Source organism: Taudactylus pleione, unplaced genomic scaffold (genome assembly GCF_031769625.1).
Source record: "Taudactylus pleione unplaced genomic scaffold, aTauple2 ptg000842l, whole genome shotgun sequence".
Classification (NCBI taxonomy): Eukaryota; Metazoa; Chordata; class Amphibia; order Anura; family Myobatrachidae; genus Taudactylus; species Taudactylus pleione.
Genome location: NW_028285244.1, coordinates 5,059,368 through 5,080,522, shown reverse-complemented (window position 1 = coordinate 5,080,522; position 21,155 = coordinate 5,059,368). Strand labels below are relative to the sequence as shown.

General features: G+C 48.5%; 1 protein-coding gene across 1 annotated transcript in view; it reads left to right on the top strand.

Moving 5' to 3' along the window:
- Positions 1-21,155, top strand: part of PARP4 (poly(ADP-ribose) polymerase family member 4) — a 271,504-nt gene that overhangs the window by 209,245 nt on the left and 41,104 nt on the right. The window contains exon 40 of the mRNA XM_088458553.1: positions 20,944-21,129. Within this exon, the coding sequence (XP_088314679.1) occupies positions 20,944-21,129 (186 nt within the window). The remainder of the gene's footprint in view (positions 1-20,943; positions 21,130-21,155) is intronic.

Here is a 21,155-nt window from a genome sequence, read left to right as displayed (position 1 = left end):
CCACCACGAATGCTTGGCTAAGAGAAGTTGTCTCTCACGGGTACACCCTCTCATTTCTTCAACAGTCTCCCCACCAGTTTTTCTACACAGGTCCCTCCTCCAGACCCGAACAAGACCCTGCAAATCCAGAAAGCCATACAGTCCTTGCTGTAGGCAGGGGTAATTGTGCCAGTCCCGCTATCTCAGTGGGGGACTGGTTATTATTCTACACTCTTTCTGGTTCAGAAGCCGAATGGGTCTCATCGGCTTATCCTCTACATCAAATCCCTGAACAAATTCCTCAGGGTACCCAGGTTCAGGATGGAAACCCTATGCTCTATCATCCTAGCTATTGAGGCTGGGGACTTTTTGGTATCTCTGGATATTCAGGATGCGTACCTACATGTACCTATAGTCCCCTCACTTCACCAATATCTCCGGATTGCTTTACTATATCAACACTTCCAATGTCAGGCTCTGCCCTTTGGACTATCCACAGCTCCACGAGTGTTTACCAAAATTATGGATATCATGGCGGCCCATCTGCGTGGTCAGGACGTCTGACTGCTACCATATCTGGATGACCTCCTGCTTTTAGCAGGATCCCCAGATGCTTCACCGCCATTTGCGGCTAACCATTGCTTTCCTTCACAAGCACGGATGGTTAATCAACTGGAAAAAGTCCTCCCTGAATCCCTCACTGAGAATGATTCATCTGGGAGCCCTGCTGATTTCTCAGGATCAGAGAATCTTTCTGACATCAGACAAGATCTCCACACTACAACTACGAGTGCACAGATGTCTCCACAGTCGCCGGGTGTCGATCCACTCAGCAATGCAGATTCTGGGATCCATGGTGTCCACCTTTGACATGGTGAAGTATACTCCGTTCCACTCCAGGCTTTTGCAAAGGCTGATCCTCTCCAGGTGGAACGGGTTACCCCATCGAATCAAAGTTAAGACAATGGTACTCTCTCCAGAGGTGTGTATGTCCCTCTCTTGGTGGCTACAGACATCTCATCTAACCAAGGGTCGCACCTTTTGGAACCCAGACTGGTCTACTCCTAACAATGGACGTCATTCTCCGCGGTTGGGGCGCAATGACCAGTCCACACTCCTTTCAGGATCGTTGGACATCGGTCGAATCAACCCTGCCAATCAACATATTGGAACTTCGAGCTGCTTACAGGGACCTCATACTGGCCCAGGACATACTTCACAGAAACCTGTAGAGGTACAGTCCGACAATGCCACAACAGTGGCTTACATCAACCATCAAGGAGACACTCAAAGTCTGGAATCAATGTGTCACGGCCAGGGTATTTCAGCATGGCGCTAGGTGAGTGTTACCTGTGAGGTCATTGTGGCGCGGGCTGTCTGGTGGCGGAGCTGGTGTCTGGCGGGGGGCTTTGGCTGCGCGCGTTGTTGTGCGGGCCTGTTGTCACTCTGCGCTGGTAAGGCCTGGCGGCGTCTCCGATCCGTTTGGCATGGGCGCCGCCATCTTGCCTTCTGGCCATGTGATGCGGCTGGCCAATCCTGGTGAGTCACATGTTCCCTCCGGCCAGTAACAGCACGGCATGGGGTATTTAGGAAGGGTCAGTGCCTTCCTTCTTTGCCAGTGCAACGTGTGTCTCAGCCTAGCTGAGAGGGAGTTCTCTGTGCTTTCCTGTTCCTGTGAATTCGCTGTCTGCCAGTCTGCCTGTCAGCTCCTAGCTCCCACTGGACTACCCCGCTTCCTCCATCACCCTTGCCCATACCTGAGTGCCTGAGCCTGCTGACATCCTGCGCTTCAGTTCACTACCTGCAAACCTGGCTTGTTTATTTTCAGTTCACTATCTGCAAACCTGGCTTGATTATTTTCAGTTTCACTACCTGCACACCTGGACAGCTCTAATTGTTTTTACTTGGACATTAACCCTTTTGCTCCCACCACAGAACTCTTGTGCACATTTATATATTCCTGGACTTTTATTTACTGCCACATTATATGTCTACTCAAGCACTTATTAAAGATCCTAGTTTTATTTTCAAATCTGCTTCTGTGATCGCTCCTGCTACCACCCCGGGTCCACAAACAACCCAGAACATAACAGTTTGCACTGGCCCCATGGAGCCGGCCACGGATCAGGAGTCAGGAGTGGATTTGTTTCGGTGCATTTCTGGTCGTTTAGAAAATCTGGAAAACATGCAGCATCAGATGGCTCAATTTCTGCAAGAGATGTCCAAGCGACAGGATAGTTTGCAAACTTCCTTTTCTACCCCTGAAGTACCAGCATCTACATCCGCATCAGCGTCTGGGAATACAGGAGACAGATCATCTCCCCGCTTACATCTTCCTTTACCAAATAAATTTGACGGCAATCCTAAACTCTGCCGAGGATTCCTAAATCAGTGTGACATACATTTTACCCTGCAGCCTGACAACTTTCCAACTGCAAGAACTAAAGTGGCTTATATAGTCTCTCTGTTATCCGGCCAGGCCTTGGAATGGGCTTCCCCACTCTGGGAGCGCTCAGATCCACTGCTGGATAATTACGCAGGCTTTGTGTCATCCTTCAGGAGGATTTTCGATGAACCTGGGCGTACTGTATCAGCATCATCAAACATCATGACACTGAGACAAGGGGTCCGTCCTGTCAGTCAATATGCCGTACAATTTCAAATTTTAGCATCAGAGCTCAAATGGAATGAGGAAGCCCTCACCTCGGCCTTCTGGCATGGGTTGTCAGACCGACTAAAGGATGATCTAGTCACTCGAGAGCTTCCTACTAATCTGAACGACATGATTTCATTGTGTATCAAAGTTGTCCTACGCTTCAGGGAACGTCAGGCTGAAAAAAACAGAACTGACCGGCAAAGGTCATTTACCCCCTCCATTTCTACCCGTCCCATTCCTTCTCCCACTGAAGAGGAGCCTATGCAGGTGAATCATACACACCTCTCCAAAGAAGAACGTCAGAGAAGAATGCAAAAGAACCTCTGTCTGTACTGCGGAGAGTCTGGTCACCTGCTGATCTCCTGCCCCCGTAAACCGGGAAATGCCAAATCCTAACTGACCCTGGAGACATCAAGTTAGGAGTTATGAACCCGTCTCCAAAAATTAAAGATTTCACGATTACCGTAGCCTTGGATCTTAAACCCAAACCTGTCTTTGCTACTGCTCTAATCGACTCAGGAGCAGCCGGAAATTTCATAACGTCTAGTTTCATTGATAAATTTCAGATACCTTGTTTGTCTCTCAACCATGCTATCTTTCTGACCTCGATAGACGGACGCCCTCTGACTAACGGGATAGTCACCAAAGAGACTCAACCTGTATTGGTCCGAATTGGGGCACTTCATTCTGAGTCCTTAAAATTCCTGGTGATATCAGAGGCCTCTCAAGAAATTGTTCTTGGTCTACCCTGGTTACGTAAACATAATCCCAGGATTGATTGGAGTTCTATGCAGATTCTGTCATGGGGTATGGACTGTCAGAAATCCTGTCTTCCAAAAATTCGACCTGTGAGAAAGACAGTTTCATTAGTTTCTTCTGCCATTCCCAAGGAATATCAGATGTTTGCCGACGTTTTCTCTGAACAACAAGCAAATATCTTACCCCCTCATAGGGAATGGGACTGTCCAATTGAATTGATACCTGATGATAAGATGCCACCTCGTGGTCGTACCTATCCGCTGTCCTTGCCTGAGACTCAAGCCATGACCGAGTACATCCGGGACAACCTGGCAAAGGGGTTCATCCGCCCCTCTACTTCACCTGCCGGAGCTGGGTTTTTCTTCGTTGGCAAGAAGGACGGTGGTCTAAGACCATGTATCGATTATCGAGGCCTTAATGACATTACTGTAAAAAATCGATACCCTCTGCCCCTGATTACTGAGTTGTTTGATAGGGTCAAGGGCTCTGTCATTTTTTCTAAATTAGATCTAAGAGGGGCTTACAACCTCATTGGTATCCGAGCTGGCGATGAATGGAAGACCGCTTTTAATACCAGAGATGGACATTTCGAGTATTTAGTAATGCCTTTTGGATTGTGTAACGCCCCTGCTGTCTTTCAAAGTTTCGTTAATGATATTTTCCGGGATCTGTTATGTTTCGGTTGTTGTCTATCTGGATGACATACTGATTTTTTCACCCTCTGTGGCTAAACATCAAGAACATGTTAAGGAAGTCCTGACCCGTTTGAGAGAAAACCACCTTTACTGCAAACTGGAGAAGTGCGTCTTTGGAGTGCCCAGTGTACCTTTTCTCGGCTATGTAATATCTGGCTCCAGTTTAGAAATGGACCCCAAGAAGGTACAAGCAATTCTGGATTGGACCCGACCTCAGACACTGAAGGCCATCCAGAGATTGTTGGGCTTCGCCAATTATTATAGACGCTTCATTAAGGGATTTTCTACACTGCTGGCTCCCATTACAGCCTTGACCCGCAAGGGTGCTAATCCTGCCCAATGGTCACCTGAGGCAGAGTCTGCCTTTCATCTTCTAAAACAGGCCTTCATCTCAGCACCAGTTCTTCGACAACAAGATCTGGACAGGCCTTTTTTGTTGGAAGTAGATGCATCATCTGAAGCTGTGGGAGCAGTCTTGTCTCAACGTTATGAGGACAACCGAGTCCATCCGTGTGGGTTCTTTTCTAAAAAATTCTCACCTGCCGAAAGGAACTACGCCATAGGTGAGCAAGAACTACTAGCTGTAAAGTTGGCGTTGAAAGAATGGAGATATTTGCTAGAAGGCGCCAAGTTTCCATTTACTGTATTTACGGACCATAGAAATCTCCTATTTCTCAAAAACCTCCAATGTGTGAGTCCTCGTTTGGCCCGCTGGGCAATATTCTTTGCCAGGTTTCAGTTCACCCTAACCTTTCGGTCTGGAGCACTTAATCAGAAGGCTGATGCCCTATCGAGATCTCTCCTCTGTGATGATCAATCTGAAAATCAAAGCAATACCCCTGTCTTGGAATTAAGAGTTTTCGCCGCATTACAACTTCAGCCTCCTACGGGAAAATCATTTGTGGCCCCGGAATTAAGGAAGCAGCTTCTCACTTGGGCACATTCCTCTCGCTTCGCAGGGCACTCAGGCACTCAGGCACTCGGAAGACTTTGGAGTTCCTGAAAAGACACTATTGGTGGCCTTCTATGAAGGCAGACATAATGGAGTTTATCTCTTCCTGCTCCTCCTGTGCCCAGCATAAATCATCACGACAAGCTCCAGCTGGGGAATTGCTTCCATTACCTACTCCATCACGTCCATGGACGCATCTCTCCATGGATTTCGTCACAGACCTGCCAGTCTCTCAATGTTTCAACACTATCTGGGTTGTAATAGACCGATTTTCTAAGATGGTCCACTATATACCGTTGAAGAAGTTACCTTCTGCCCCTGACCTGGCACAGTTGTTTGTCCAACACATATTTTGTCTACACGGCCTTCCTGCTGAAATTGTCTCTGACCGTGGTGTGCAGTTTACTGCAAAATTCTGGAGGGCTTTTTGTTCTGTTCTTCAAGTGAAGTTAAACTTTTCCACGGCCTACCATCCGCAAAGCAACGGCTCCACCGAGAGTGTTAATCAAGATCTAGAGACTTTCTTAAGAATTTTTATGTCATCTTCCCAGGACAATTGGGCTGCCTTGCTGCCGTGGGCTGTTTGCACATAATGCTTCCTACCACTCGTCAACTAACCAAACGCCATTTCAGGTTGTATATGGCCTTCATCCTCGTGTTCCCGAATTCCGAAGCCTGCCTGTTTTCGATGTTCCGGCCGTGGAGGACACGGTGCGGAATTTTGCTGCCATCTGGACTCAAGTACGGTCTGATTTGTTGAAGGCATCCTCTCGCTATAAGACCCAGGCCGATGAGAAGCGTAGAATAGTTCCACGCATGCAAGTTGGAAGCCAGGTCTGGTTATCCACCCGGAATCTTCGTCTGAGGGTTCCTTCTATGAAATTTGCACCACGCTTCATCGGTCCCTTCTCCATAACAGAAGTCATTAATCCAGTGGCCTATCGTCTACAGTTACCCCCATACCTAAAAATCCCTAATTCCCTCCATATTTCCTTATTGAAGCCCCTGGTCCTGAATAAATTCCATAGTGCTCTACCTGCTTCTCCTCGAGTCCAGACGGAGAGAGGAGTTGAGTTTGAGGTCGCCCAGATCTTGGACTCTCGTCTACGCAGAGGTCATCTACAGTATTTGCTGGACTGGAAAGGTTATGGTCCAGAGGAACGTTGCTGGACCGATGCTCGTGATGTCCACGCTCATCAGGAGATTCCATTCTGCCCATCCGGAGAAGCCTGGTGAGTGTCCTGAGGCCATCCCAAAAGGGGGGGGTACTGTCACGGCCAGGGTATTTCAGCATGGCGCTAGGCGAGTGTTACCTGTGAGGTCATTGTGGCGCGGGCTGTCTGGTGGCGGAGCTGGTGTCTGGCGGGGGGCTTTGGCTGCGCGCGTTGTTGTGCGGGCCTGTTGTCACTCTGCGCTGGTAAGGCCTGGCGGCGTCTCCATTCCGTTTGGCATGGGCGCCGCCATCTTGCCTTCTGGCCATGTGATGCGGCTGGCCAATCCTGGTGAGTCACATGTTCCCTCCGGCCAGTAACAGCACGGCATGGGGTATTTAGGAAGGATCAGTGCCTTCCTTCTTTGCCAGTGCAACGTGTATCTCAGCCTAGCTGAGAGGGAGTTCTCTGTGCTTTCCTGTTCCTGTGAATTCGCTGTCTGCCAGTCTGCCTGTCAGCTCCTAGCTCCCACTGGACTACCCTGCTTCCTCCATCACCCTTGCCCATATCTGAGTGCCTGAGCCTGCTGACATCCTGCGCTTCAGTTCACTACCTGCAAACCTGGCTTGTTTATTTTCAGTTCACTATCTGCAAACCTGGCTTGATTATTTTCAGTTTCACTACCTGCACACCTGGACAGCTCTAATTGTTTCTACTTGGACATTAACCCTTTTGCTCCCACCACAGAACTCTTGTGCACATTTATATATTCCTGGACTTTTATTTACTGCCACATTATATGTCTACTCAAGCACTTATTAAAGATCCTAGTTTTATTTTCAAATCTGCTTCTGTGATCGCTCCTGCTACCACCCCGGGTCCACAAACAACCCAGAACATAACACAATGACAGAAGTGTAATGCATTCTGACATAGGCTGAGGGTCACCTCCCGGCCATCTCAGCGGTTTTCATTCCAGGAGTTCTCAATTGGGAAGCAGACTTCCTCAGCGGTCACGACGTGCATCCCGTGGAATGGTTTCTTCACCAAGAGGGTTTTCAACTCCTAGTGAGCAAATGGGGCCTCCCAGAGGTGGTGTTAGGATCTGGGTTTGTTGTGGACCCGGAGTGGAAATAGGAGCAGACACCTGAACAGATTTAAATTGAAAAACTGTTTTTTTTTAATGGGTGAACTTGCAGACATGTACACGGCTAATAAAATAAAGTCCAGAATATTAAGAGGAGGGTGATGATTAGAAACTGTAGTGAAGTATGCATAGGTAATGTCCAGGTAGTGGCAGAACTAAATAAAAGTCTTTGTAATCCAAATGGTCACTGCAAGGCTGCAGACAGGATAACAGTACTGATTGAAACTGGTGAGGTGATATCCGGAGAGGTAATGGAGTAATTACAATAGCAGCAGCTGATGAATTAAGTGGAGAGTTGTACTGAGATGGCTCAGTGTAGAAACAGAGGGCTAGGTAAATGGAGGCAGTGTAGGTACAGGGTTAACAGTACACACAGGTCCTTTTGCAGGGAAAATGTAAGTGGAAGGTGCAGGATGGTTCCAGCAGGAGACTGGGAGCAGGCAGAGCGGTGCAGGCTACTTTGAAGCTGGGATCCAACAGGAGCACAGGCAAGCACTCAAACAGGGAGGTTTACAGGAGCACAGGAATTCTCACAGCATACGCTGTGAAACACGTTGCACTGGCAAGTATGGGAAGCTCTGAACTCCCTTAAGTACCCAGTGCAGAATCGTGATAGGTCAGAGAGAGCATGTGACACGCCAGGACTGGAGCAACTAAGTCACATGACCAGAGGCAAGATGACGGCGCCAATACCAGAGTGGAATGGAAACACAATCAGGCCTTTCCCAGCCAGAATGACACAGTGCCTGCGGAACACCTCGCACAGCCAACGCCTGCCACCAGACACCAGCCCCTCCGCCAGAAGGACCTTGCCACAGCACCCGTACAGGTAATACCTGTCATCCCTTATGCCGAGAAACTCTGGTCGTGACAGGTGGACCTCATGGCCTGCCAGAGGTGGACCTCATGGCCTCCCGACGCAATCAAAAACTTCCGGTGTACTGGTCCTGAACAAGAGATGCCGAGGCAACCTTGGTAAACGCATTATCAGTGAAGTGGACCTTCCAGTGTGCGTTCCTATTCCCTCCAGTCTCCCTTCTTCTTTGAGTTCTTTGGAAGTTCAAACAAGACGGAGGCACTGTCCTGCAGGTGGCTCCAGCTTGGCCCAGACGTCATTGGTACTCAGATCTTTGGAGTCTCTCCATCGACACTCCGTTCCTGCTGCCTCAATGACCGGACCTGTTGTCTCAGGGCCCTTGCATTTACCCAGACCTGGGTCATCTGTCTTTGACGGCGTGGCTCTTGAGACATCCCTCCTGAGGACCAAAGGATTCTCTAGCTCTGTAGTCAAAACTATGCTCAGAGCGCGTAAGCCAGCCTCTGCTCGGATCTACCACAGAATGTGGCATACGTATTTCCAGTGGTGTCTTCCCAGAAGCTACGACCTCCAAGTGTTTAGGATTTCCAGAGTCCTGGCCTTCCTTCAAGCTGGATTAGACCTTGGACTCCGACTGGTCTCACTGAAAGTGCTTGTCTCTGCTCTATCCATTTGGTTCCAGCGTAGACTTGATCCACTACCAGACGTCCACACCTTCCTCCAGGGTGTCCTCTGTATATAACCTCCCTTTGACCCTCCAGTGGCTCCATGGGATTTGTCAGTAGTGCTTCGTGCCCTCCAGGGTCCTCCGTTTGAACCCCTGCATTCTGTGGAACTCAAGTGTCTCACAGCGAAAACTCTTTTTCTACTGGCTATAGCGTCCGCCAGAAGGGTGTCAGATTTAGGGGCGCTCTCCTGTCGCTCCCCATTTCTGATATTCCATCAGGACAGGGCTGTACTTTGGACTCGCCCTGGTTTCCTTCCAAAAGTTGTTCCTAGTTTCCACATTAATGAAGAAATTGTAGTCCCGACCTTTCAATCACCAGACCTATTGGCAGGTGAGGCCTCCTTGGATGTGGTCCGTGCCCTCAGGATATACGTGGACCGTAAGAGTTCCCTTCGGAGATCAGACTTCTTGTTTTCTTTTATGGATTTCACAAGAAGGGATGGTCAGCCAACAAACAGACATTGGCTAGATGGCTTCGCATTACTATCTTACAGGCCTTCCTGTACCGGCTACTGTTACTGCTCACTCTATTCCCTCTGTGGGTTCTTTGTGGGCAGCTCGCCGTGGCGCCTCAGCTGAACAACTTTGTAAGGCTGCCACATGGTCCTCTGTCCATACATTTCTGAGGTTTTATGCCTTTGATGCATTTGCCTCTCAGGATGCGTCATTTGGGCGCCGGATTCTCCTTTCAGCACAGGAGCGTCCCCACCCTTAAATGACTGGTCTGGGACATCCCCAAGGTCTCCCTCCGGAGCCCTATGGACCCTAAAGAAGAAAATGAGAGTTATGGTAAAACTTACCTTTGTTAACTCTCTTTCTTCGAAGTCCATAGGATCCACAGGGCACCCACCCTGACGCACCTGGCTTCATATGGGCTATGTTTCTGGTCACTGGTTTCCCGTCTCCTTCTCTGTGAGAGTGTGATTCTTGTGTGTACCAGTCTTCCTTTTCTCTTTTCCTTGTCCTCCAGCCTTTGGCTTGTCACGAGCTGAGGTGCCTCTTGCTCGGGGGTGGAGTATAGGAGAATGGACCGATGCATCCTGGGAGCTGAAAGCTTTAACTGCGTGATTCCCGGTCCTCAACCACCACCTACACCCCAAGGTCTCCCTGTGGACCCTTTGTACTTCGAAGAATGAGAGTTAACAAAGGTACAGTAAGTTTTACCATAACTCTAATTTTTTTGAACTATCTGGTCAATTATAAGGAGCGAAATCACAAAACATTTATAATGAAGGCAAATATTATGTTTTCAAAACGTAGATTAGGGGTAGCCAACCCTGGTCCTCGTGAGCTACCAACAGTGCATATTTTCCAGGTCTCACAGAATCACAAGTGAAATAATTGGCTTCACCTGTTGATCTTTCAAATGTGTTAGTGAGTAATGAATACACCTGTGCACCTGCTGGGTGACCTGGAAAATGTGAACTGTTGGTAGCTCTCGAGGACCGAGGTTGGCTACTCCTGACGTAGATCATTCTCAGTCTTTTGGTAGAACACACTTAAGCTGGCCACACACTAGACCAACTTACATCCAACCAGCCAACTTGTTGATTGGTTGGAATGAAAATCTGTTAACGTATGGGAGTAACTGATGATCAGCAATTTGCTCCTAAATGCCAGAAAACAGATGAAAATGGTCATCAGACAAGTTTTGTTAAATGTTTAATTTAAACATTTTATTCAAACAACAGTTTTGGTCCATTTTCCAGCGTTTGGGAGCAAGTTGCTGATTGTATTCCTTACCAGATTTTCATTCCAACCAATCAACTAGTTGGCTGGTTGGACAGATAATCTTTAGATGTGTGGCCAGCTTTATTGATTATCTGGATGGCCACATTAGTGACAGGAGAATATTGGGAGAACACACTTATTAATTACCTCCATGACCACATCAATTACAGGAGTCTATTGGGAGACCACACTTATCGATTCCCTGCATGACCACATTGGTTACAGGAGACTATTGGGAGAACAACACACTTATTGATCACCTGCATGACCACATTGGTTACAGGAGACTATTGGGAGAACAACACACTTATTGATCACCTACATGACCACATTGGTTACAGGAGACTATTGGGAGAACAACACACTTATTGATCACCTGCATGACCACATTGGTTACAGGAGACTATTGGGAGAACAACACACTTATTGATCACCTGCATGACCACATTGGTTACAGGAGACTATTGGGAGAACAACACACTTATTGATCACCTGCATGACCACATTGGTTACAGGAGACTATTGGGAGAACAACACACTTATTGATCACCTGCATGACCACATTGGTTATAGTACAGGAGACTATTGGGAGAACAACACACTTATTGATCACCTGCATGACCACCTGTGGACATTTTACCCATTAAGATTCAATATACAGATGTGTCCTCATACACCGAGCCTCAATACATCATGCACCGCAAGGCGATCCGTGCAGCGTAACACATTTATTTTTTTACATTTGCATATTATTTACACCACAGACGCAGTGAAACAGCGCTCAATCTGTATCAGAGACGCTGGGCTGCAACTTTAACCACATAGAAATTAGTTTGAAATACAGTACAAAGGAAATTGGCTAGAAAAAAAGCTGCTGCCACGGCAGCATAGCACTTCATATACAGAGTCAGAGTACAAGTGTCGCATATCAGATGAATCAGATCAGTGCAGTCTCAATAAGCGGTTTTGTTGCATCGCATTATGACTAATGGTGCGTACACACTGGGCGATTAAAGTGGACGACTGAACGATATCGTTATCGTTCAGTCGTCCACTTTATCGTCCATTTTTAACACAAAAAAGATGAACGATGACGACGACGCGCGTTCCCGCGGGTCGTTCGTCATCATCGTTCATCGCGCTGACATGCAGGCCAACCTGACGACCTCGTCAGGTTGCTGCATGTCAGGGAATGGGTGAGAGAGCCCGGCGCTGAACGATATCGCTAATGATATCGTTCAGCGGCTGTGCTCAATGTCATGAACGACATTGAGCACAGCCTGCCGGGGACACACTAGACGATATCGCTCAGGGAGCATATCGTCTAGTGTGTATGCACCTTAAGACACTCATTCGTGCGGAAAAGCCGCTAGGCACAGTACCTGGCGTTCCCAGAAGGGCTGTGTTTGGTGTGACTGCAGCAATAGTGTATGAGCAACCATCTGTACTACACTATATTCCTGCGTTTCTCTCCTCTTTATTTATGATTCATTTGGAAGAGACAAAGAGAAGTGTGAAAAACTCTCAAGGGTTATTATTTATGGGCTCAGGTTTTATGGTTACATTACAGTGCAATTATCAATTCCTCATTGCTTAAACCTGGAAAATGATTATTCTGTTCTTTGTTCAACCATTATGTTTTGGAAGTGTATGATGACGTCCCCTAGTATAGTCTGGTCTAGCCTTCCAAGGGCACATTTTGAAGGTATTCATTGCTTTACCATGTAACACTCATGTCCGATGCCTACATTTCTGACCATCATATATAGTGCTTTCTTTCCTCTTGGTGCTTGGCACATGGCTCGTACTCCTCCCCAGTCCCTCAGACTGGATCCCACATTCTCACAATGTGTAAGGTAGTCCTGTATGCCTCGGGTCCCTACTCCTCCCTCCCTTCCCTAACCTATCTCTGGTTTTCTTTATTCCTATGTTTAAGGCATTATACAGATGTTTCCTCATTCACTATTGCTGCAGTTGCACCAAACATCCCTTCCCGTGGAGCCAAGTCCTGTGTGCAAATGTCTTTTTCACGCAAAAATGCATTTAAGTAGCAATGGGATGTGACAAACAGCTGATTATTATTTTGTATGTGTCACTCTTATATATGTGTAAACGAAGTGCTACATTGCATCGGCCTCTACTTATTTCCACTCCAAGTTCCGTTGTGCTTTGCATACAGACCCAGTGGCACACTGATATAGAAGTGTCCCATATCAAATGAATGAGTGCAGTCTTGTGAAGCCGTTTGTCATATCAGATTGCTACTGAGACACATCTCTATATCACTTACTTGTGTTATTGGGTCACTCCCTGCTCTATAACCTCGCTGTAATTTTGGAAAATTCTTTATGGGTCAATTTAATTTGGGGCGATTTCAATACTGCAAATTTGTGGCTTTGAATGCGGACACATTGTGGCTTTTTTCCTTGATGTGCGCTCCTGATAATTGCATCATCTAATTGTAAATGGGGGTTAAGTGCATGCAAAAGTTGGAGAATCACCCTGAACCCCAAAAAGACAGTAAATAAGATAGCAGTACAGTGTAGAAGCAGGGCTGGATTAAGGCTTGTGGGAGCCCCTACTTATAAAATTACATTATGCCACACAGTGCCCCCGCTATAAACATTAGGCCATGTTGTGTCCCCTGTATGAAAAATAGTAAACTCCGGTATGCCACACATTGCACCCAGTATTCCACACAGAGCCTCCCATATTAATATCATGCTCCACAACCCCCCAGTATGCCACCCAGAGTCCCCATATTAATATTATGTTCCAGTGCCCCCTAAGTATGAAAAAGGCTTCCATATTAATATTATGTCCCAGTCCCTTCCCAACATGCCACACATTGCCCCCCCAGTATGCAACAAAGAATCCATTTTTTATATTATGTTCCAGTGCCCCGAAGTTTGAGTCCCCCATATTATTATTATTATTATTATTATTATTATTATGTCCCAGTGCCCACCAATATGCCACACATTGCCCCCCCAGTATGCTACACAGAGCCTTCATATTATTATGTCCAAGTGCCGCCCCCAGTACGCCACGTATTGCTCTCCCAGTATGCCACATAGAGTCCCATAATAATATGTCCCAGTGCCCCCAGTATACCACATATTGCCCTCCAAGTATGCCACACAGAGCTCCCATATTATTATGCCACACAGTGCCCCCCAGTATGCCCCACAGACCACCACATATTAATATTATGTCCACGTGCCCTGCCCCCTGTATGAAACAAAGAATACATTTTTTTATATTATTTTCCAGTGCCCCCTCAGTTTGAGTCCACCATATTATTATTATTATTATTATTATTATTATTATTATTATTATTATGTCCCAGTGCCCACCAGTATGCCACACATTGCCCCCCCCAGTATGCTACACAGAGCCTTCATAATATTATTTACAAGTGCCGCCCCAGTACGCCACCTATTGCTCTCCCAGTATGCCACATACAGCCCCATAATCGTATGTCCCAGTACCCCAAGTACACCACATATTGCCCTCCAAGTATGCCACACAGAGCTTCCATATTATTATGCCACATAGTGCCCCCCAGTATGCCACACAGACCACCACATATTAATATTATGTCAACGTGCCCTGCCCCCCCCTGTATGCCACTGTGAGCCCCTGACTGAGTACTTTCCTTTTGTATCGATCTCCTTCTGATCTTCCAGCATAAAGAGAGGGTTTCTGCTGCAGCTGTCCGCAGAGTGCTTAGCGGCTCCTGAGTCCCATAAGCGGTGCGGGCATGACATAAAGCTTATGTGACTCAGGGGGAGCCATTCTGTATACTACACTATAAATTCATCAGCAGCACTGGGGTAGCCCCATTTAGGAACACCTGTTCTAAGTAATTGGTGGGTCAGACTGACCCTGTGTGTGAGCCCCTTATGCATGGGGGGCCCAGGATAAATGTTCTGGTCTCCCCGCCATTAATCCGACCTTGTGTAGAGGACTGTTAGTGGCCATAATTGCAGGCAGTTAAAAAGGTGTCAAATGGTAGATTTTTATATATTTAAAAAAAAAAAAAACAGTGGAAAAATAATCGGTAATGCTGGGTATATATTATACAATTATCAGGGCGATCCGCGGATTGCCCCGATAATTGAAGCGTGTGTGCGGGCGACAAGGGTAAAATATCAATCAGTCCAGCATGTCTGTCCAATGCAATATTATGTAAATGACATGTCGGCCGCAACGAGCAGTGTATGCCCAGCCGTGGCCGACAGACATTTCCCCTGTTCCTTCCCAGGGTAGGAACGGGGAAATGTCTCCTCCCCGGGGGCGGAGCGCAGACATCGGGGCCAATACACTGTGAGATATCTCACAGTGCATTTTATCTGGCAGTGTATGACCGACATAACAAGTGTACAGCAGCAAATAAAATGTTTACAGTAATTTGGGGGACATTCATTTGTCTCTAATGTTGTATTTTAGTGCCTAAACAGAAGTCTGTAAAAAAGTTGGATAGAACACATCTGAAAGTTCAAAAATACAGCACCCAACACATATGTCCCATATCATTCAACTCCTCTAGAACATCTAGAAAAAAACAGAAACCATGAAAAATTACATCTTTATTGGGGAAATTTTACTTTTTAAACACCTCCAATTGTTGTATTATTCATTGGGAAGGGTGTACCAGGGGTACCAGTACCAACTTCACTATGGGCCTAATTCAGAGATGTACATAATTTCCGTACATCACCAGTGTAAGCATCTGGGGTCACGCCTAGCAGTGACCCCAGATGTTTCGGACCATGGCCGGATTCAAGGGGAGCAGGTAAGCAGCGGGGGTCCCGCGGTGGGTCACTTCTGAGCACATGGTCCACAGTCCCCAGGCAGGGGGCTCCCTGGGGACTGGCTGCAGCGTGGAGCCAGGTAACTAACCTGTGCTTCCACTACCCCCCTGGGACAGCGGGCCGCGGCTGAGGTTAATTGCGTGCCAGGGGAGCACGCCTTCCCTATACACAGCCAGCGCCTCCCCCGCTGCACACAGCCCTCTCTGCGCTGCCGATTGGTCCTGTGGCAGCACTCCTCCCCCAGGCCGGACTCCTCTCTGCTCCTCGGTGGCCATCTTTGTATGGTAAACGCTGCTGGAGCTGCTGATCGGTGGCATCGCGGTCTGGGTCCCCCGCCATACCTCTCCGTTGACTACAGGTCTGTGTATGCAGCGCTGTGTCCTACCAGACTCTGTGTAGTTGAAGAACAGCGCTGATAGTGCAGAGATTGATTTCTTCTACATTGTATGTGACTTCTGTTAGCATCTGCTGCCTGTACTTTCACTTTCTACTGTCAGCCATTTTACTGTCCCTGCTCTTCCTCTGCTAAAGCCCTTGCGGTGCAGTGATTGCAGGGTGGTTCTCCCACTATACGAGTATCAGTGAGAGGGGTCACATACTTACCATCATGTCTGAGAGTGAATTTCCTCTCCAGCTTATGTGTACTAAGTGCAATGTACCAATAGCGGAGGGGGAGGGTAACGCGGAGGGGCTATGTCAGCAGTGTTATTTATTGGCGCGGCCAATTACTGTCACGGCTCTGGTACAGGAACCTGCCTGGGCTTGTTTCGCTAAGGCGCTTACAACCCTAGTGGGCCAGTTAGCTCCGCCACCTGCGTTTTCCCAGATGGGGTTGTCCCAGCAGTCAGTGGTGTCGTCACCCATGCAGGGGTTCCCGAGATAACTGATGGTACCCCACAGTCTCCCTATTTCCCCTCCCCAGGTTTCACAGGAGCCTGCTTGGGTTAATTCACTGACAAATTTGGTACAGCATTTGTCGGACGTGTTACAAGGGGAGTCTGTGTTGCGGCCACTTAAGCGGCCTGTGGCTTCTCTGTCTGCTCCTTATGAGGATGACGACGTGACGTCCGATGATAGGGAGATTCTGGATCTATCTGACCAAGAACCTCTCCGTACTAAAGAGTCGGACGCTAAGTCCAAGTTTTATATTCCTGGCCTTATTCGGGCAGTCCGCACGGCTTTAGTTATTGAGGATGACGATCCTCCGGTGTCCAAGTCCAAATATGCCTTTTTTAAGGATATTAAGGGTGACGCCACAGTGTTTCCTCTTTCGGGTCAGTTAGTAGACCATTTAGAGGAGGCGTGGAAACACCCTGGTAAGCGGTATCAGCCTCAGAGGCGCTTAGCCGTGGCTTATCCGTTTGCGGACAATTATTTTTCTAAGTGGGAATCCCCTCCACAAGTGGATTCTCATGTGACACGCCTAGTCCGAAGTGCCACCTTGCCCATATCCTCCATGTCCTCCTTGAAGGATGCTACGGACCGCAAAGTGGAGATCTGCCTAAAGTCCATTTATTCCCTTGCGGGGGGGGCATCCAGACCGGCTATGGCCGTATGTTGGGTAGCTTGAGCTATGGAGCACTGGGCTGATAGTTTGGAGGCGTCTTTGGATTCCGACTGTTCGGCTGAACAGGCCGAGTTGGTTGGCAATCTCCGGGATTCGGCCACTTACATCAATGAAGCGGCCTTGGATATCAGTATCCTCACATCTAGGATTCTTCGGCAGCTGTTGCTGCTCGTCGCACCTTATGGTTGCGATCTTGGGAAGGCGGACGCTGATTCCAAAAAGGGCTTAGAAACTTTGCCTTTTAATGGAGAAGTCCTATTTGGTCCGGATCTGGAAATAATTGTAGCCACGCTGGCGGCAGCCAAATCTGCATGTTTCCCGTCTGCTGCGGTCCCTTCAAGTTCTGGTATGTCGTCCTTTCGGCTTTACAGGGCCCAGGGTAGGCCTAAAGCCCAGTCTTTTCCCCGACAGCCTGGGCCCAAGAAATCGGCCAAGCCCAGGAAACAGGCCTGGAGTACCAGACGTCCAGCCCCTAAGTCAGATGACAAACCTACGGCCTGACGGTCCAGGCTTCCCTTTGGGAGATCCCAAAGTGGGAGGCCGCCTGCTGCAGTTCGCCCAGTGTTGGTCGATAACCACGACAGAGAATTGGGTTCATGAGGTGGTTTCTCACGGGTATGCCCTCTCCGTTCGGCACAGGCCCCCATCCCGGTTCTTCACCACAGGCCTTCCATTAGACCGGAACAAAGCCTTGGAACTGCGGAAGGTTTTGCACACTATGCTCCAGGCTGGAGTTATAGTGCCTGTTCCATTCTCCCAGAGGGGCTAGGGTTTCTATTCCAATCTATTTTTGGTGCAGAAACCCAATGGGTCGTACCGTCCGATACTCAACCTCAAGGCCCTCAGCAAGTCCTTGCGGGTGCCACGGTTTCGGATGGAGACCCTACAGTCCATCATTCTGGCGCTGGAACCTGGGGATTACATGGTGTCATTGGACATACAGGACGCTTACCTGCATGTCCCTATTCTTTTGCTCCATCAGCAGTTCCTCAGGTTTGCAATCCGCAACGATCACTTCCAGTTCCGGGTGTTACCTTTTGGCCTGGCGACAGCACCACGAGTGTTCACCAAGGTCATGGCAGCTTACCTGCGGCTGCAGGGAGTCCGCATGTTGCCGTATCTGGACGACCTTCTGTTGGTGGCAGGATCTCCAGAGCTCCTTCTACGCCATTTAGACCTGACGATTGCAGTACTGCAATGTCACGGCTGGTTGATAAACTGGCAAAAGTCCACCCTGATCCCGTCTCAGAGGATTCTGCACCTCGGAGCCTTGTTGGACTCCAGACAGCAACGGATCTTTGTGACGGGGGAAAAGATCTCTGCCTTGCAGTTGAGGGTGCGCAGTTGTCTACAGTGTCGCCGAGTGTCTCTGCACTCGGCGATAAGGTTGCTGGGCTCCATGGTGTCAGTATTCGACATGGTGGAATATGCCCAGTTTCACTACAGACCTCTGCAGCAATTGATCCTGTCCAAATGGAATGGACTGCCTCAGAGTCTAAAGTCCCAGGCGATGGTGCTCACTCCGGAGGTTCGCCTGTCTCTAGCCTGGTGGTTGCAGATGACCCACCTCCCATTTTCGGTGGCGAACTGGGTCCTGTTAACAACAGACGCCAGACTTCGGGGCTGGGGAGCTGTCACGGGTCCACACTTGTTCCAGGGCAGGTGAAGGAGCTTTCAATAAACATCTTGGAACTCCGCGCGGTTTTCAATGCTCTCCAGCAGGCACATCGGGTTCTCCAAGGTCACCCCGTGCAGGTCCAGTCGGACAACGCCACCGCCGTGGCCTACATAAATCGACAAGGAGGAACCCAAAGTCGGGCGGCACTCGTAGAGGTGTCCCGCATCCTGGTCTGGGCGGAGCGCAATCTCCCGGCTATATCAGCAGTATTCATCCCGGGAGTCCTCAACTGGGAAGCGGATTTTTTCAGTCGCCAGGACGTACTTCCGGGGGAATGGTCTCTGCACCAGGACGTCTTTCAACTTCTGGTGGACAGGTGGAGTCTTCCAGAGATAGACCTCATGGCGTCACGGCACAACAACAAGTTGCCGTTGTACGGGTCTCGAACAAGAGACGAAAAGGCGTCTCTGGTGGATGCTCTGTCCGTCCAGTGGACATTCTGGTTTGCTTTTCTGTTTCCTCCGTTTTCCCTTCTTCCGCGGGTAATCCGGAAATTCAAACAGGAAGGAGGTACACTCCTGTTGATAGCTCCCGAGTGGCCCAGGCGGCACTGGTTCTCAGGCCTTCAGAGTCTGTCCGTGGACATTCCTCTGCGGTTGCCGCTACGTCCGGACCTGCTATCACAGGGTCCTTGTCTTCACCCGGACCTGGCTCGGCTGTCTTTGACGGCGTGGCTGTTGAGATGGCCATGTTAAGGTCCAGGGGGTTTTCCGGCTCTGTGGTACAAACCATGCTAAGAGCTCGGTAACCATCCTCTGCAAGGATATACCATCGTGTGTGGCATACGTTCTTCCAGTGGTGTCGATCGAGAGGTTAGTGGACCTTAAATGGCTGACAGCTAAAACAATATTCCTTCTGGCCATTGCTTCGGCCAGACGTGTTTCTGACTTAGGGGCTCTCTCCTGTAGACCCCCTTTTCTGATTTTTCATAGGAACAGGGCGGTGCTGCGCACTCGTCCTGGATTCCTTCCCAAAGTTGTTTCAAGTTTCCACATCAACGAGGAAATCGTTGTGCCGGCGTTTAACTCACCTGATCTTTCAGTGGGTGAGGCCACTTTGGATGTTGTGCAGGCCTTATGGATTTATGTTGACCGCACTTCTGCGTTTAGGAAGTCGGACGCCTTGTTTGTCCTCTATGGCTTCCGTAAAAAGGATTGGCCTGCTTCAAAGCAAACTTTGGCAGGTTGGATTTGTATGGCAATTTCAGAAGCTTATCTTCATGAAGGCCTTCCGGTTCCATCCTCTGTGAAGGCTCATTCCACTAGGTCTGTGGGTCCTTCGTGGGCAGCTCGACGTGGTGCCTCTGCAGTCCAGATCTGCAAGGCTGCCACGTGGTCCTCTGTCCATACCTTTGTGAGGTATTACGCATTTGACACCTTTGCCTCTCAGGATGCTTGCTTCGGGCGGCGGATAATCCTTTCAGCACAGGAGCGTCCCCACCATTAAAGGATACTGCTTTGGGACATTCCCAAGGTATTCTGTGGATACCCTATGGACCCTGATGTAGAAAATATGAGATACGGTAAGAACTTACCTTTGTTATCTCTATTTCTACGAAGTCCATAGGATTCCACAGGACTCCCGCCCTGTCGCACCTGTGCTGCAGATGGGCTTTACTCTGGTCACCGTTTTTTTTCCGTCTCCCTCTGGTGAGAATGTGATTCTTGTGTGTGTCCAGATCTTTCTTCTCTCTCTTCCTTCTCCTCCTCCGGCCTATGGCTTGGTACGTAACTGAGATGCCTTGGCTTGGGGGAGGGGTATAGGAGGGGGACCCTGGTGCATCCTGGGAGGCTGAAAACTTAACTCTATGGTGCCTGATGCCTGACGTCATCACCTATACCCCAAGGTATCCTGTGGAACCCTATGGACTTTGTAGAAATAGAGATAACAAAGGTAAGTTCTTACCATATCTCATATTATTTCTGTGTGCAGAATATTTAGGTGGGTAGAAATGTGTTGTTTTGTTTTTATTTCCTTGCAATTGGAGTTGTCACACTGTTCATTTATTTTCCTTAAAATACTGCATGGCAGGTGTTCAATATGCAATCAAGGCTTCTTTTTCTCTAGTTCTAATGTGTTGCCAAGTGTTTTTCCTGGGCATCGGAGTGGCTATTTTGACGCCCTAGTTGCTCCACTATGATACGGTCATGTCCCAGAGGTGGTTACATTTTCCCACACATAACCCAGGGCTGCCCTGTACTAGTGACTGTTAGACTGTTATTGTATATTTCTCCAGAAAATATTTACACTTTGTTTTCTGATCCTAGAGCGCATTAGACTTGACCAGGGCAGCAGGAGAGGCTCCAAACGCATTTGGCAGATCGGCTCTCTTTGGTTCAAAACCAAGTTGTGATTCATATTTCAGCACAGGTTCCATTCCTTCTCCACTCTCCCTATTACAAGCTGACACTGCTCCCCCTCCTCCACCGCCAAGAGCCCCATTCTCATTTACGGTATGATGAGTTTTATGTGGCTATTA